The 18,807-nt window shown below is 39.3% G+C and overlaps 1 protein-coding gene across 1 annotated transcript; it reads left to right on the top strand.

Annotated features, from left to right (window-relative positions):
• The first annotated feature begins 222 nt into the window (after window positions 1-222).
• On the top strand, window positions 223-14,840 carry sar1a (secretion associated, Ras related GTPase 1A). The gene is given in 7 exon segments (NM_203514.1): window positions 223-323; window positions 6,514-6,586; window positions 6,677-6,796; window positions 8,231-8,296; window positions 8,474-8,577; window positions 11,446-11,577; window positions 12,944-14,840. Coding segments are annotated over 6 exon segments (597 nt in total). The 5' UTR covers window positions 223-323; window positions 6,514-6,528; the 3' UTR covers window positions 13,061-14,840.
• Window positions 14,841-18,807: the final 3,967 nt, after the last annotated feature.

Genomic DNA, 18,807 nt, shown 5'->3' with positions numbered 1-18,807 from the left:
CTTTAAGAACAGCCACGCAGCCTGAGCACTGGATTTCCTGAAGGCGGACACAGTCTGCGCATGCGCTAGAAGGTGACACGCATTCCGCTGCAATCTGGGCATGCGTCGCTTGATTACGTAGAGCGCTCAAACACTGTGCACTTGCGCAATGTAGTAAGGCGAAGTCGATCTCATTCCTGTTGTCAGACCGGGCTGCCCTCTTTTGCTACGTATTTCCGGTGTGCGGTATCTACACTCTTACTATCCAGAGAGTGTTGAAGGCCCCGGGCCGGGAGACGCCGCCACCGGGAACAAAACGGGGAGAAGCCGAGAAACAAGAGAAGGTAAAGACGGGCTGTGAGGGGAGATGGTGTGGGTGTTTAATTATAGATGCTTGAATGTTGTATAAGCAACAGCGACCGGCTCGGTTTGGACTCAGTCGGGGCTCTGTCCTTAAGGGAAAGCAGAGGAGGGTTGCGCAGCGGATAGCAGGGGGTGAGATGCCCTAAATGCCGGCACGGCAGCACTGATTGTCATGGTCTCCGCCCAGCGCCCCACAACCCTTGTTTCGCTCATAGCCCCATTGTACTTTAGCTGCTGGAGGGCCACAAAGATTGATACCCAACTGTTACGGTAATGTAATGGCAAACCAGAAGCAATCCCACTACTGAGCTCGGTCGTTACGTAGATAATGGGTTTCATCAGTGTCTATGCAGCCACCTGTTAGCCGCTTGCCATTATACAGCTTCTTTATCTGGGCCCCAAGCTTTCCCTTCCATTTGTGGCTCTCAGCCTGTAGCTTAAATACTGCTCCAAGCAACCCAAATACACGGCAGCTGAGCAGCTTCACCTGGGGCCTGTCTCACAATAGCATTGGGGTTGCCATCTAAAATGGATTCCTAACCAAGGGAACCAAAACAGTGGCTAAATCTACTGTGATGTTTTGTGACTGGTTTTAAAGTCCCCTGAGTGATCCATTTATATTTGATTTATTTCACGGTTGCACTAGAGCCATCATGTAAAAAGACTGACAAAGGGAACTCCATAACGTATCTTTAGAAAGGGCACAAAAATATTGTTCTTAAAAACAAACCGCCCCTAAATGATACCTTGGGTGCTACTCTTCATTGCAGCTGGGTAGGGCTAGCCTGAAAATTGTGTGTTAGAAGCATACAGATACCACAAACACATTGTATGGCCAACAGACTGAATTGTCTTCCTTAAACACATTCACCTTTCTCACTTGCACATTCTGTGAGCTTAGAGAAATGGCTGCACGTAACAAACCTGCTTGTTCGCTGGTCAGAGTTGGTTCACTTAGAACTAGGTCCCCAGTTTCTTGATCTGCTATGAACTAGGCTAAGAAACATAGACTGGCAGTGACGCACAGATGGGGTGCAGTTGAGATCACTTTGTTTATAGTATGTTACTGCAACTGGCAAAATATAGCAGGAATCCTGTATGTTTTTCAAAGCTCTGTCCCATTGACAGTGAGGGTAACTAACTGCAGGACATGCTCAAATCCATTAATGTACATATGGACATCTTAATGTTGCATAGCAACCATTTTTATATCAAGGCTATATAACATTGTGGCATACAGATTCACTTGTATTACAGTGTCTCTTTTCAAAGTCTGTAGGGCTGCAGTTGTGCTGTCAGAGGATGAAATGTAGTCCAACCCCAGCGGAATAGCTGCACATACACTGCTGAGAGTGCTGAGACTTGTGTAACCACAGCTGAAAATATAGTTAATTTTGGTCTCTTTGTGTGAAGCAGTATACGTTTAATGTGCTGAATCTCCAAAATTCTGAGCAAGGACAAACTGAAATGACGTCAAAGTGGTCTAATCATGCTTCTGAAGTATATAAACTGTTGACTGCCATTTCTGCTGGGTAAGCATCTCCCTGTAGAATTGCTTGTAATAGTTTGTGATATTTTAGCTATAAAGCTATGAGCTTTCCTTGGTAAGGCAGTCTCAGATGGGACAATTGCCAGCCATTCATTAAATTAAGACCAGCAGCAGTGACAAAGAATTATGTGTCAGTATTGTGGCATCTGGCAAAAAGTTACCTTTGTGAGTCTAGCCTTATTGGAATGGCCATAAATTGACAAACTAATGTACGTCAGTTTACAGCTATACTCTGTTAAAGCTTGATGCTAAATTTATCTCCCAATAAAAATCATAATGGCTGTGTGATTTGCTAGAGTGGTCTCTGGATCCTGCAGATTGGGGCTGGTGAATGTACTTGCTATGTGTCCCAAGGAAGATGTTTTTGGGTAAAGGCCTCTATTCCAAACTGGGCTGCAAACTTTGTTACAAGTGGATAGTCTGACCTACAGTCTTATACTAAGATTTCTTAAGTTAAGGAAACTGTAGGCATATAACTTGGACATAGGAATTTGGTTGGAAAAAGGCACTTCTCCAGCAGTCATTTAAGCCTGTTATAAAACTGATGATTAGAGTTGAGTCCTAGTTTGTCTGAACCATCACTATGTAATCCTGTAAGGCAGGGATCCCCAACCTTTCTTACTTGTGAGCCACAGTCAAATGTAAAAAGATTTGGAGAGCAACACAAGCACCATAAAAGTTCATGGAGGTGCCAAATAAGGGCTGTGATTGGCTATTAGGCAGCCTCTACGCACACTATCAGCTTACAGGGGCTTTATTTGGTAGTAATTCTTGTTTTTCTTCAACCAAAACTTGCCCCCAAGACAGGAATTCAAAAATAACTACCTGGTTTGGGGGCACTGAGAGCAACATCCGAGGGGTTGGTGAGCAACATGTTGCCCCTGAGCCACTGGTTGGGGATCACTGCTGTAAGGAAACACATACAACCTCTCAGCTATATTTTTGTCACAATGGGCATTTCTAGAGACTGTCTAACTCTTTGGCAGATCACACATTTGCTGTGAAGAAATAACCTATGAAATATCATAATGCAAGTACATGTATAGGATTTATTATCTGGAAACCCGTTATCCAGAAAGGTGTGAATTATGGGAAGGCCGTTTCCCATAGACTCCATTTTAATCAAATAATTTCAGTTTTTAAAACAAGCTTGTTGGGTTTATATAATGTTTAAATTATTTTTTATTAGACTTAAGGTATGGAGATTTAAATTACAGAAAGACCACTTACCCAGAAAACAGGTTTATTTTGTTTTTTCTTTGCACTTGTTGAAGACATCCAATAAACACTGGATTTTTTTTAAGGTGCAAGGAAAAGTCTGGATGCATTTGAGGAGCAAATGAGCAAATAAGGGAATATTATATTGAAGGTAGTTCAGGTAATATGAGAGCTTTCAGATTAGAGGTGCCCACCCTATGGCTTTTCTGCTGTTATGAGGATATAAGGGGATGTAGGTGTGCAAGAACTGGTGTGTTGCATTAGGTACGCTATCCCTTTGGCCATGAATATCAGCTAAGCTATGCTGGGGTTAATTTGTAAATTACAGGTTTCAAAAACTACTGTCAATTTTAGGAGTAAATTGATGATTAATCATGCATCATGTTTAGTTAACTTTGGCTTTTTAAGGGGACGTTCAGGCATGATCCATTGAATGGCAACTCTATAAAACCTTAAAACACTTCTGGAAAGTTCTAGAGTTTAGTGCAGACTAACATGAGTAGATCTTAGATGCTAGTTGGTATGTTCAGATCCACAGTCTGGAAAACAAACAAAAAAAAAAAAAGTTGGAGTGATTTAGCCACAATGAAATCTTCTGTCAAACAACCTTTTGTACATACGGCTCACTGCTAGAGCTGAGTCATGCATAACCAGGCTCCTAATCGCCCATGCCTCAGGAACTCCCCCACTCTTGCATTATATGTGCTCCCATAATAAACCAATTCATACGCTTTCTTAGTAACTGAACATTGTTGCTATACATACCTGACCATGTTTAATTGGGGTTACACTTTTGTTTGTGTGCTTCTTTCCCTTATGGGCTGTAAGCGATTAGATTTGCAACGGTGTCATGAACCTCTCAGCACTTGTATATTGGATAGAATGCTATTTTGTATCATATAATGTACGTCATACTAACAAAATAAAGTACCTGTAATGGCACCGGTGTACAAAGCAAGCAGAGGAAACTAGTCTGCTGTAAGCATCTCATTACATGCTGACAGTCCACAGATTCTCTAAGTAACAGATGAGCTACATTTTGCAATTTTGGGGTGGAGACTAGCAGATGAACTCTGTGTCAGTTTTAGGCGTACAAGCAGATGCCTTGAGCAAATGCCGACCGTGTTGAGAACTGTACAAAAAACTTACTTGCTAGTTTGTTTTTGTAGTTGGTTAATTCTGTCTGTTTTAAAAACTCCCTAGGAACTGTTTTACTAGGTGCCACTGAATCCTTTGGCCTATGGCACACTGGCATTTTGACCATGGCTGTGTGACAGCACAGGCAAGCACAGACAAAATTGGCAGTGGAACTTTCTCCAGAGTGTCAATGGCCATTTCATGTTGGGCGCGAAGTTGGGAGGAAACAGAACTGTACGAATGTGATGCATGGGCAGAATATACAATGTAGTCCATGTACGTAGTAGTTCGTTGGCATCTAACCTGAGAGCCCAATACTATGCTACTGTACTGGCTGTCATGACAGGTAGAGCTTTAAGGGTTGATTCAATAAAGTGCGTTAATGCATATCGCGTGCTTTTTTGTGTTAAAGTTGATGCAAAAAAACGCTCTAAAGTATTATCATATGCGTTAAGTCCCATATCGCGTGACTTAAATAGCATGCAACCGCATTGCGTTAATTCTCGCGCAGAAATGATACTAACGTATGATTCACAAACACTTAGACGCACTAAATATCGCATTAGTCTGTGCGAAAATTAACACCTACTTGGGCCAGGCGGTAATTATAAATAAGTACAGTTCATGAGCTTTTGGCAGCACAAAATGGACTTTGCAGTGTGATTTATTGTGTTATTTATGTGTTAGCCCTAGAGTGATGCATCCTCCAGTTTGCAGGGAAATGGCCATTTTCAAAAAAAAGTAGGTTTACGAACGTAATGGTGTGTATGGCTAATATGGCGTGCGCGCGATTTAAGTCTTCACGACTTAAATAACACAAACAGCATCGCGTCTAAATTAACGCAAGTATACTTTTAGTGAATCATGCGTTAAGACGCGAAAAATTAGACGTGATAACATTTTTAACGCATCATATAAATAGCTCTCATTTTATTGCACTTTAGGGAATCAACCCTTTTGTTTCAGCTTATTACAGTGTCAGTCCATGGAGCATGTGTTGATTTCTGAGTAGATCAATGCATTTTTTAAATTGCCCAAAGCAGCCATTTTTGGGCATAGTACTCCTTGAAAGATGAATTTCACCAAAAATGGACATCATTTCCTAGGCCTTCTGGGCCTTCTTTATGTACATTTCATAACATGCAAACAAGCTTTCATATTACTTGTGTACTAGTGTAACAGGATACTAAATCCTGTTAAACTGTGGCACGTCTCATTTTTCCCAGACACCTTATAAGCTCTGCTCATTATAATTTTTTTGTTCCTTATGCAGTTCAGTTTTCCCAAGATAACTTCTACACTTCTATTTGTATTTACATCCCCTGAACAAATCAGTCTATACAAATTTACAGAATATTCCAAAGCTCTCAAAAGCTTTATTTCACTTTCCTTTCTTAGATAAATTGTGATCTGGTCAGATCAGTGTGTGGGAATTTAATCAGGCCATTCATGCTGTTGGTTCCGTCTTGCAAAATGGGCCTTACTGTCAATCAAAACATACATGTCCTGGGTTTGGATAATGTAATAAAATGCACAATGTTTGCCAAGGTCTAATAATCCATAGCAACCAGTAAATGTTTTTTTTTTTTTTTTTTTAATTTCTGCCCCTAGGCAATTCATCTTAAATACGTGTCCCAGAGGGTTGGGAGATGTTATTAATAAAGCCCGCATCTCCTTGTACACACCACTGCTTTTTTTCTTTACAATATACATTGACATTTTTAATTTATTTTCTATGTTCATTTAGCATATTCTGCTAACAATACCAGGTTTAGAGTAAAACAAAGTAAGGCAACCTGTGGCCGTCCTGGTATCTGTGAATTTCCTTCGCAGTTGGAAATGCTGAATGATGTACTTCAGTTGCTGGTTGCAGGTGCCCAGTGCTGGTAAAGGCTTAAAGGAGAACTAGAGCTGAATAAAGAACTAAGCTAGAGATGCTATAGCCTGTGTGATGGGCTTCTGTACCAGCTGAAGACCACCAAAGTCTTTTAGCAGTAGAGGTCTTTGCCTTTGAGTATACCCCCGTAGCTTCCAGTCTTTTTTTTTTTTCCCTGGTGGGAATAACCCATGATATGGATAAAACTGCTTTAAAGAGTCCTTCTGAGCTGAATAAGCTGTCCTAGCCTATAAATCCCCGCAACAGAGGAAACCTTTATTTTGTTTTCAGTTTATAACCTATATACATGCAGTATCCCAGACTACTGAGTTGGTTATTCTTGCATTTCAATTCTGTAATCAATATACTGTTTTTATTCCCTTTCTTTCAGGATAAACATTCAGAAATGTCTTTCATATTTGAGTGGATTTATAACGGCTTCAGCAGCGTGCTGCAGTTTTTAGGTAAAAGGCCATTCTGGGTTTTCAATTTGCCTGTATTCTAAGTGATCTTCGTAAGGAATTGTTAATATGTATTGTCTGCATTTTTTTCAGGATTATACAAGAAGTCTGGGAAGCTAGTGTTTTTAGGCTTGGACAATGCTGGAAAAACCACACTGCTACATATGCTAAAAGATGACAGGCTCGGTCAGCATGTTCCTACACTACATCCAAGTACGTACAGTAATAACAATTATATATAATATATGTGCGTTTCTGCTGTGTAGTGCTTAAAAACAGACGTTCACATATTTTTTTGTTACAAAAGCCTCTGTGATTATAAAGTACTTCACTTTCATCCATTAGAGATATCTGTCTAGTTGTTTCCTTAACCCCAGGCTCTGCTGAGCAGTGATAGGAGGTTGAGCTGCCAAATGACATATTGAAATATTTCCAGTGCATAAATGTATATGCATATGAGAAGCCACTGCAAGAAACTACTTTAGAAATTTGGTATTTTATGGGTGGTTATGTTTTCTTTCTAGACTGAGAGAGACCCTAATGGGGTAACTAAAAATATACCAGTAAATGCTACCTGCTGATTTGATATGGGTTATACCAATGCCAACCAAATTTTCCTTACATTACCCTCAACAAAAATTATATTTGGGCATGAATTTTACCAATTCTGGCTCCTCTATTATAATTTCAAAATTTTTCTTGCTTTTACTTCAAGAAGCCAACTTAGTCCAAGAGTTGTGAGTATTACACGCAGTGGCAGCACAGAAAGTGCTTTTAAAGGGGCCACAAGCTACACATTTAGCACTAGGCAAATCACTCCTGTCAAATTTGACTCAGGTCAAAGCTGTGACTAATTGCTAAGCTTCTGACCATGAACAGAATGCTTGGGAAGTAGCACTGGTGGGTAACAGACTAGCTGTGCCAGTAAGGAGCTAGATTGTAGAATCTATATTTTATCTAAACCAAAACTACAGAAGTTAAATGATGGGGCAATTTTATACTGCTAAGTGTCTGAATGAGAGGAAGATGTCTTGCATGCTGTGTTTACACTCACACACTTAAGAAAGATGTAGTGTATCCAAACAGCTGCTTGTGTTGCTAGATTTAGTAGTGGGCTATACTTAGCTGTTTTGTTAGATCACATGAGTGTGTAGTACTGAACGCAGTGTACGAGAGGATTAGTGTGATGGCTGGGGCAGAAATAAGGCAGATTGTTGTCTTGTTCTAGAATATAATCACAACTAAACTTCATGTTAAAATATATATAAAACACATTTACTGGTTGTTCTCCAACATGAACAGTTTGCTAAGGCTTTTACAACTGAGTGGCAAGGACAGCTGTCATACGTACCATTGACAAAGGGCATACAGGTCACTTATACTTGTTTTCTTGAGTTTAATTTAGTTTTTCATGCTGACCTCGCATACTTGGTTAGTATCTAAGTCTGGTTAGAAACTTGTATCTGCATCAGCTTGTTTATTCGTTAAGCTGGTGTGCTTATTTGATCTGCTTTTTTTTTTTTTTTTTTTTTTTTTTAAACCTGGTGTGTTGAACACATCCATACATTTTCTTATGCTGCAGGACATTTGACATTTTAAAAACATTCTGTGCACAATAATACTGACACATTCCTCTTTACAATCCAGCATCAGAAGAGCTGACCATTGCAGGGATGACCTTTACCACTTTTGACCTCGGTGGACATGAGCAAGGTATGCATTTCATTCTGCACTTTGAAATTAAAATTTACAACATATGATATCCTATGTTTGTTATTGTGAAATTAAAATCTCATGTTCATAATTTTTAGTCCTCCCGATAACATTATTTAAAATGTTTTGAACTGCTTTTTGCCTCAGTCTCAATAAAGTTTACTTCTTATTGTCCAGCTCGTCGTGTTTGGAAGAATTATCTGCCTGCAATCAATGGAATTGTCTTTCTTGTGGACTGTGTAGATCATGGGCGCCTTATGGAGTCTAAAGTTGAGCTCAATGTAAGGAACCAAATGCTGCAGATTTGAAACACAAATGTTACTTATAGAGGAGCGGCTTGAAATATGCATTATGTTTTTGAAATGATGTTTAGAAAATAAATATGGTTAGTTGATTGAAGGGCTGTGTCTATTCAGCTTTTCTAACCTGTTGACAATGCTGTTACATTTATGCCATTCCATATATATTGTGTTTGAGACAAATTGCAGTGGCAATAACTACTGTAGCACCACGCAGCAGTCTACAATGTTCAACAATTTTTTCAGATCAAGATAAGTCCATTTAATAATACACAAGGAAACCCCTCTTGCTCCATAAGGCTTATCAGTTGTATCAGTGATGAGACTAATAGTGTTAGTTGCTGCAGCTATCTAGTCTTTGTAATTTCTGGAAGTAATGTGGTCAAGGTGGCGGAAGTGACAATTTTGCAAGTAACTTACTTTCTTTAACATATGCTTTTCAAGTATAAATACAGCCCTTTTAATGTGAAAGTCTGCTTTTAACCTCATTTTAATTTGCCAATGATTTAGCATGATTGTTAAATGCAGTCATATGTAAATTATGCTCTGGTTGCCCAGTAACTAATAGCTGCCAATCAGATGAATACTTTTACTATATAAGAGCACTAGACTAGTAAATCCCAAAGCTGATTGGCTGTAATTAGGTTACTGAACCACAGCAAACCACCTTCTTGCTTCTTCATAATTCCTCCAGAGTAATACTTATCTAAATATGGTAATCAGCTCCATGAAACTCGGTTTATCCTAAGATGTTGTTTTTCTTCTTAGGAGAAACCTTCTCTCCTTAGACTACCTTCTGCTTGAGCAATCTGTACTCCAGAGGGTCAGTGGCTAATAAAAAGAAGGCTATAAATATAGACTTATAAATATTTTATAATATATACAAATATATTGAATATTAAAATACACGATCTAGATATACAGTGGTGTGAAAAACTATTTGCCCCCTTCCTGATTTCTTATTCTTTTGCATGTTTGTCACACAAAATGTTTCTGATCATCAAACACATTTAACTATTAGTCAAAGATAACACAAGTGAACACAAAATGCAGTTTTTAAATGAGGGTTTTTATTATTTAGGGAGAAAAAAAATCCAAACCTACATGGCCCTGCGTGAAAAAGTAATTGCCCCCTGAACCTAATAACTGGTTGGGCCACCCTTAGCAGCAATAACTGCAATCAAGCGTTTGCGATAACTTGCAATGAGTCTTTTACAGCGCTCTGGAGGAATTTTGGCCCACTCATCTTTGCAGAATTGTTGTAATTCAGCTTTATTTGAGGGTTTTCTAGCATGAACCGCCTTTTTAAGGTCATGCCACAACATCTCAATAGGATTCAGGTCAGGACTTTGACTAGGCCACTCCAAAGTCTTCATTTTGTTTTTCTTCAGCCATTCAGAGGTGGATTTGCTGGTGTGTTTTGGGTCATTGTCCTGCTGCAGCACCCAAGATCTGCTTGAGTTGACGAACAGATGGGCGGACATTCTCCTTCAGGATTTTTTGGTAGACAGTAGAATTCATGATTCCATCTATCACAGCAAGCCTTCCAGGTCGTGAAGCAGCAAAACAACCCCAGACCATCACACTACCACCACCATATTTTACTGTTGGTATGATGTTTTTTTTCTGAAATGCTGTGTTACTTTTACGCCAGATGTAACGGGACACGCACCTTCCAAAAAGTTCAACTTTTGTCTCGTCGGTCCACAAGGTATTTTCTCAAAAGTCTTGGCAATCATTGAGATGTTTTTTAGCAAAATTGAGACGAGCCATAATGTTCTTTTTGCTTAAAAGTGGTTTGCGCCTTGGAAATCTGCCATGCAGGCCGTTTTTGCCCAGTCTCTTTCTTATGGTGGAGTCGTGAACACTGACCTTAATTGAGGCAAGTGAGGCCTGCAGTTCTTTAGATGTTGTCCTGGGGTCTTTTGTGGCCTCTCGGATGAGTTGTCTCTGCGCTCTTGGGGTAATTTTGGTCGGCCGGCCACTCCTGGGAAGGTTCACCACTGTTCCATGTTTTTGCCATTTGTGGATAATGGCTCTCACTGTGGTTCGCTGGAGTCCCAAAGCTTTAGAAATGGCTTTATAACCTTTACCAGACTGATAGATCTCAATTACTTTTGTTCTCATTTGTTCCTGAATTTCTTTGGATCTTGGCATGATGTCTAGCTTTTGAGGTGCTTTTGGTCTACTTCTCTGTGTCAGGTAGCTCCTATTTAAGTGATTTCTTGATTGAAACAGGTGTGGCAGTAATCAGGCCTGGGGGTGACTACAGAAATTGATATTGAAATTGAAAATTGAAATTGATAAACCACAGTTAAGTTATTTTTTAACAAGGGGGGCAATCACTTTTTCACACAGGGCCATGTAGATTTGGAGTTTTTTTTCTCCCTTAATAATGTAAACCTTCATTTAAAAACTGCATTTTGTGTTCAATTATGTTATCTTTGACTAATAGTTAAATGTGTTTGATGATCAGAAACATTTTGTGTGACAAACATGCAAAAGAATAAGAAATCAGGAAGGGGGCAAATAGTTTTTCACACCACTGTATATATCCCCACACACACACAGGTTGGGTGTAGGTCATACTGGGGAGGCACACTACTCTGCTCCAGCTTGGAAACAGAGACATGGGTAAGGATTGGGTGCGGGTTAAGGTTTTACAGGTTAGAGTTGTGTGCAGGTTTACCTTTTCTGAGCTGCGCATTACTAACACTATACAAACTAAAACTGTAAAAATAGGTGTAAATACATCTAAATTTTGTATGCAAGTAGATTTTCTGCTGTCATTTATATCACAACATGTAATAGTGCATTTATCCATTAATTAATCTCTTTTGTCTTCTAAAGGCACTCATGACAGATGAAACAATATCTAATGTGCCAATCCTCATCCTGGGGAACAAAATTGACAGACCAGAAGCAATCAGTGAGGAAAAACTGAGAGAAATCTTTGGATTATATGGACAGACCACAGGAAAAGTGAGTATAACAGCCAAAGGGCATGTTTTGAGTTTGTGTCTGCCTCCTACTCTTGTTTTGGAGGTCTAACAATATCACCAGATGTCGGGCAGGCCCGTCGTTAGCGCCCATACACAAGCCGATGAGCTTGAATCAGTCCATGTATGGCCACCTTTAACTTGTAGAATGCAAATTTTAAAGGTGTTTCGTAAAAAGCAGGGGGTTTTAACCCTTTCATGTTTCGTGCCATGTGGCATCAGCCTTAAGGACATGTATGGTAGCCTGAATATCACAACATGATATCTATGTACAGGTATGGGACCTGTTATCTAGAATGCTCAGGACCAGGGGTTTTCCAGATAAGGAATCTTTCTATAATTTGGATCTCTGTACCTTAAGTTTACTAAAAAATGATTTAAACATTAAAGAAACACATTGTTTTGCTAGCAATAAGGATTTATTATATCTTAGTTAGGATCAAGTACAAGGTACTGTTTTATTATTATTATTATTATTATAGAGAAAAAGGAAATCCTTTTTAAAAAGAATTATTTCCTTAAAATGGAGTCTATGGGAGATGGCCTTCCTGTAATTCAGAACTGGTTTCCAGATAACCGATCCCATACCTGTACTGTGCATAATGGTGAGTTTGTTGATAAGATATGTTTGGAAATGTAGTCTGATATTTCATTTCTTCATGTCCCGTTGCAACAATTGAAAGACAACAATGCTGTGTATCTGTCCATCCAGCCAGTGTATCACCTCCTTTAAAGGAACAGTAACACCAAAAAATTCAAGTGTATAAAAGTAATAACAATATAATGTACTGTTGCCCTGCATTGCAACAACTGGGGTGTTTGCATCAGAAAGACTACTATAATTTATATAAATAAGCTGCTGTGTAGCCATGGGGGCAGCCATTCAAAGGAGAAAAGGCACAGGTTACTTAGCAGATAACAGACAAACACCCATTATATGGGGCTTATCTACTAGTTATCTGCTATGTAACCTGTGCCTTTTCTCCCTTTTTCCAGCTTGAATGGCTGCCCCCATGGCTACACAGCAGCTTATTTATATAGTAGCTTTTCTGTAGCAAAAACACCAGTTTTTTGCAGAGCAACAGCACATTATATTTTAATTACTTTAAAACACTTTAATTTTTTGATGTTACTGTTCCTTTAATATCAAGTAGAAAGTAGCCTAATCAGACTCTGAGACTAGATTCTAAAATAACCAAGACAATTTCCTAAGTGCACCCTTAAAGGAGCTTCTTTTCCCTTCTAAGTTAGACATATAAAATGTCCAGAAATATGAAACACAAAGCTTGTATTTACTATCCTAATTTATATAACAAATCAAACATTTACATCTTGTTCCTGTTCCACAGGGTAATGTGCCACTGAAGGATCTAAATGCTCGCCCAATGGAGGTGTTTATGTGCAGTGTGCTCAAGCGGCAAGGATATGGTGAAGGTTTCCGTTGGCTGTCCCAGTACATTGACTGAATTTTCCCTCCTCCCCCACTACTTCTTTCCTTTCCTTGGATCGGCAAGAAAATAAAAACAAGGTTATGCTGAGTTCGACTCCTCTGGACTTTATCCTGACGGACTTCTCTTTCAGAGTGAGGCAGACTCACACAGGCAGTGATTAACACAGTGCAACAACCAGGAGTCTTGTGGGGAAACTTCGCTCTGATCAAGAGTTAATTGATTTCAACAGAAAACAAGTCTATTTTTTAAAGAATGTCCATGTAAACTGTGCCCCTTCAGCTTTTTTTTTTTTCTTTTAAATCACTTTGTTTGGTCCAGAGTTTGTATTAGGCTTTTTTTTTTTTTAATCTACATATTTAATGGTATTTAGATATTTCACAACAACAATGCTGAACCAAGTTTCATGACATTAGAAGTCCGCAATAAACATACTTTTGCGCTGGCATGCTCTTCAACAATGGTTTTGCTTTGGCAGCCTGGCTGATGTCTGATTGGTGGTGGGGTATAAAAAGGGAGCCTCATCAGGAGTTGACACTTTTACATTTTTGGTTTTTGCTGAATGGAGTGAAAGTGAGAGAGGTCATTAAAATAACACTTACTACTATGTTTTTATTCTTGTGCCCGATCTGGGTATATAGGTGCATAAATTAGTCCTAACCGTTAATACACATATTTGCCTGGTCTTTAATGTAGTATATCTCCAAAAGTATAAAATATATAAGGGTGCATGCCCTCTGAAGGAACTGTATATTATGAGTAGTTTATTATTTTGTATTACCCTTAAAGCAGTCTTATAGTGGCCTTGTAGCCACCGGGTTACCCAAAAGTGGCAATTTATAAAGAATATGCTGTAAAGTAAAAAATAAATCTTTGATTCTCCCATTGATACATTTTTTCAATATGTAGCCTAGAGGCTAGGCAAGAGGTGCGCAGAGCAGTGTCTACTTCTAGTGAACCTATCCTCAGTTGTACCAGGTCAGGTACATTGTGACACTGCTGTTTCAGTGCCATGGGTAATTTAAATGAAATACCTTCAGTTGTGAGAAAGTACACATTGCTGTATTTTATGTACACAACCCTTCCCTCTAGTCAATTTTTTTTTTTTTTTCAAAAGCACATAAGAGCATACTGTGCAGAGCAGTTTGTAGACATGCGTTGATGTCAGCTGGTCAAATGCTACCTTTTGAGCAGGAAAGGCTTAGATGTGCTTGCAGCAGTTTTCAAATGCCATGGGTCAATTAGTTGCCATATTGCAAATTTGACGGATAGATTATTAGAACATGATGTCCTACAAAGAAGCCTGTGGAGCCCTTTAGAAGACTGGGTGACATAAAATTCCCATGAAGGGCCTGATCAGGCTAGTGGACCTCCTTTTGGACAGTCATGGTCTTGACAAAGAATTCAAACTTTGTTGTTTTGGTTACATATATTTTCTTCGGATAGTTAGGGCTATGTTGATTTAGAATACTAGAAGGGGGATGGAGTAATAGCTTCTTGCAAACTGGTAAAGAAATTTCATTGCTAACTTTTTACAAATGAGGGATAATTTAATTCTAATATGATGGTATTAACATACATATAGGTAAGGATATTTCTTTGGCAAGACAAAACCCACTTCTGTCCATCTATTCCCTGTATATGGACTTGAATGCAAGAATATTTTGATGTATGAAAATACTCTGTGTAACATAAACCATCCTGTGCTTCACAATAAAGCCCTGGTTTTCTTTGCTTGCCAGCATTTAATTTGCAACACGTTTATCTAGAACTCCAATAAAATGGTCATGTGATAATACACAGCACATCTGATTATTATTTGCTCAACTAAAGAAGTAGGTTGGAAAAATTGTACATTTATGTTTTTGACTTCTGTATCAGCCCAAGGCAACCAACAGCCCTTTAGCAGGGAAGATCTGTGCCTCCAAAGATGCCCCCAGTAGCCCCCATCTTCTGCTGATTCATTGCATATGCTCTGTGCTGCTTTCAGTTACTGAGTTTAGGGGCCAGCTCATATTGTGTCTATAGCAGGGATGCACCAAATCCACTATTTTGGGATTCAGAATCCTTTGTGAAAAATTTGGCCGAATACCGAACTGAATCCTAATTTGCATATGCAAACGGGCAATGAAGGGTTGATCCCAGGCTCAGTGGATCTTTACCTGAGACAGAGGGGCTCAAGCTCAGTGGATCTTTACCTGAGACAGAGGGGCTCAAGCTCAGTGGATCTTTACCTGAGACAAAGAGGAAGACCCACCCCTTTGCTAAACACTTTATTGGCGTGCAAAGGGTGGAGTCAACCTGTAAACCAATAAGGCACATATGCTAAACTATAAACTGGATACATGGGTCAGTTTATGCCCAGTACCAGCATAAACTAAGGAAGTTGTAGGGTTTAAAGCCATAGGGGCATGTTAACCCTATGGGTCCCTACATTATAATTAAAATCCACTATATTGTAGGGTGGACTGCTAACTGCGAATACACCTTTCCATTACCTTTAATCATACCACTTAATTTAATTTTCAGGTCATGTTCTATTAGTATATGAGATTATTCTTTATTTCTGATACAACTTTCCAATGTGCATGCAAGACAAGCAGTTGTTTGTAAAAGTCTAATTATGGTAATTATATACGAGCCATCTGTGGCTCAGCAGTCATTTTAACCCATGCTTGCTAGAAAACAAGGTTCTTTACAAAGGTGATTTGTAATATCTTATTTTAAAACTGGGAGTACATTATTATTTATAATACACACATTTTAATGATATATTTTACAGGTTCTTTATGACTTTTGTATTATATACAGGGTTGCCATCAGGAATTATGGGTCCCTACACCCCTATCTGGCCATGCCCATAATCTCCCTAAACCCCCTGCCCTTTTCACAGCAGACTATGCCCTCTTCTTGGATTAGGTGCTTTTGAGCCCCCCCCCTCCCAATTATCCCATGATGCCAGTCCTGTATAGATACACAGAATAGGCCAGTAGTGGTTCTGCTGGTTTCAGGGATATTTATCCTTGAACAAATATACGCATGTAGCACCTTTTGTAATACCCCCTAGCTAGAAAAGTGAATAGAGAAATGATGTGTAATTATTGCTGTATCCCATGTGATGTCCATAAAAAACCCTCCCTAAGTGTATATTGCCCTTTAGAACGTTTTCCCAAGGATGACTTGAGGGCCACATATTACTTGAGTTGCTTCAAACTGCATTATCTTTAATTAGACAAATTTGATTTTTTACTTGGGTGGTTTCCCCTTTAAAGCTTGAGTTTGCATGAAATTATCATCTAGCACATTGTAAATTTAAATAATCTATCCACCATTGTAAATGGTGTTTTTATATTGTATTTACCTTTCTTCTCTGCTTTGTATTAATATTGCTGTTAATTAGCAATGCCTGAGTTGCCCTTTGCTGGCATCTTGTGGGCACACACTATATTGCATTATTAGACATTTTTCAGGGAAACAAAGCCAAGGAGAAATTTGTTAGGATGTAGAAAAACAACATATAACAATTTATTAGTTTTTCTACCTGATATCCAAGGCCAGTAGCAGAAAACTGCACTGGTCCAGGGTTCTTCCTAGTGAACACTACAGAGAAATCATATTTTTCCCACTTCTTTCCTACCCCAAGGCCAGCACATGTGCAGTATAGTGAAAAAGTTGGATTTTTGTTAAACTTCTGATTTTCATGCGTACCCACGTGAAAGAAGAAGAAGCAGGAAGTCATATCATCCCCAGGACTTATATTGGGGCTTTATTTAGTCGTTTGTTTAGATCATTGTCTTCACCAGAGTGTAGGGGCTGATTATCCACAGGGCATGAATCAGCTTCTACACTCTAATCAGCTTTTGGTTGTGCTGCACCTGGGCCGATGCAGAAGGGGAGCATAGGGGCTGATCTTTGTTTATGAAATCAGCCCCTTGTGGCCATAGACTTAAAAATCTGTATTGTATATAAAGCTGTATTGTATGTGAAGGTGTATTCCATGAGGGGTATTAGTTCCTTTTCACCCTTAAATGGCTTAATGTATTTTTTAATACTTAATATGGAACACCCAAGCTGGAACCTATCAGACTGTTGATCTCATGGCCTCACTTGTATGAGTTTATATTTTTACTTATAGCTACTAGACCAGATACCAGTTTCATAGTCAATGTTGCCTCTAAATTATGCTCACATGCTAACATGAATAGAAAAGGGCTTTAATATAAAGATGAGTAATATAATGTAGCAATATCAACTAGAAAGGGAAGTTTGAGAACAAACTTCATGTTGGTTTGAAAAACATGAAGTCACTGAATGAAATCTGATCTGTTGTTGGCTCTGCCCACTTTTTCGTTTCAGTTATATAGTTAAAACCACTGTGCAAAGTTTGGGGACCCTGGTTTTAATAGTGTCTGAATGGCAGCAATTTAAATTTCCCCACGGAAAGTCAGCGAGTGACATCTGATTGGTGGTTGGTGGCTCCACCCCCTTTTTCTAACCTGGAACTGCAGTTACCCAGTGACTAACTCTGCAAAGTTTAGGGACCCTAGGATTAATAGTTGAAGAACGGCAGCAGTTTGAATTTAAACCAATAAAAGTCAATAGATAACTTTTCCCAACTTTGAACCGCAAATACCCAGTGACTAACTTTGGAAAGTTTAACCCTGGAATTAATACTTAAATAATGGCATCACTTTAAATATAAACCAATAAAATTTAAAGGGTGGAAATGGATTGGCTGATGGTGGCTCCGCCCACTTGTTCTAACCCTGAATACGTAGTCAACCAGTGACTGTGCAAAGTTTGGGAACTCTGACATAAATAGTGTGAGAAAGGCAGCATTTTAGTCTGATTGGCTGTTGGTGGCTCCACCCACTTTTTAAAATCTAAAAATGCAGTCCCCTAGTGACCTGGCAGCAGGTTGAATTTCCCCATTGAAAATCAATAGGTAAAATCTGATTGACTGTTGGTGGCTCCGCCTACTTGAAAAAAAAAACACAAAAAACTTAAACTAAAACTGCAGTCCCCTAGTGACCAACTGTGAAAAGTTTGGAGACCCCGGTGTTATTACTGTGAGAATGGCAGCAGGTTGGATTTCCGCCAAGTCAATAGGTAAAATCGGATCCCACTTTTGGGCATCCAGCAATCATCATAGTTTCATTCAGGCTGAGCCCATGACTATGTGATTCAAGTTTGGGGAGTGAAGCCTCAAAGCTGTAAGATTGGCAGCAGTGTCAATTTCCCCATTAAAGTCAATGGGTGAAATTTGATTGGCTGTTGTTGGCTCCTCCCATTTTGGGGTCATCCAACAAATGTTGCTGCTTCATTCGGGGTGACCCCATTATTATGTTATTCAAGTTTGGGGGGTGTAGCTTCAAAGCTGTAAGTGTGGCAGCAGTTTGAAAATCTTCCCTGTCAAAGTCATTGGGAAAATTGGGGGGTTCGGAGCGGCGCCACAAAAAGAAGGGGGGTGGGATCGCTTAGAAAAGCACAAGCAACCTGCTCCGCTATAGGGCGAAGAAGTGTGGGGAGTTTGGGTGCTGTAACCCTAAAACTGTAGGAGGAATAGCGTTTAGAAAATGGGGGGCGCTAAGAAGAAGAAGCCGAAGTGGAAGAACAGTAAGTTGGGGTTTTCAACCCAACACAATAACAGTGTAGCCTCACACAGCATGGGTTTGGATGTTAGGGTCAGTGACCCCTTTTGAAAGCCAGATAGAAACAGGAAAAAAGTTTTGGTCAATTTTATGCATCAATTTCCTAAATTAGCC

The sequence above is a fragment of the Xenopus tropicalis genome, chromosome 7, assembly GCF_000004195.4.
Source record: "Xenopus tropicalis strain Nigerian chromosome 7, UCB_Xtro_10.0, whole genome shotgun sequence".
Lineage (NCBI taxonomy): Eukaryota > Metazoa > Chordata > Amphibia > Anura > Pipidae > Xenopus > Xenopus tropicalis.
The sequence above is the reverse complement of the archived record's forward strand: the minus strand, read 5'-3'. Positions and strand labels throughout refer to the sequence as shown.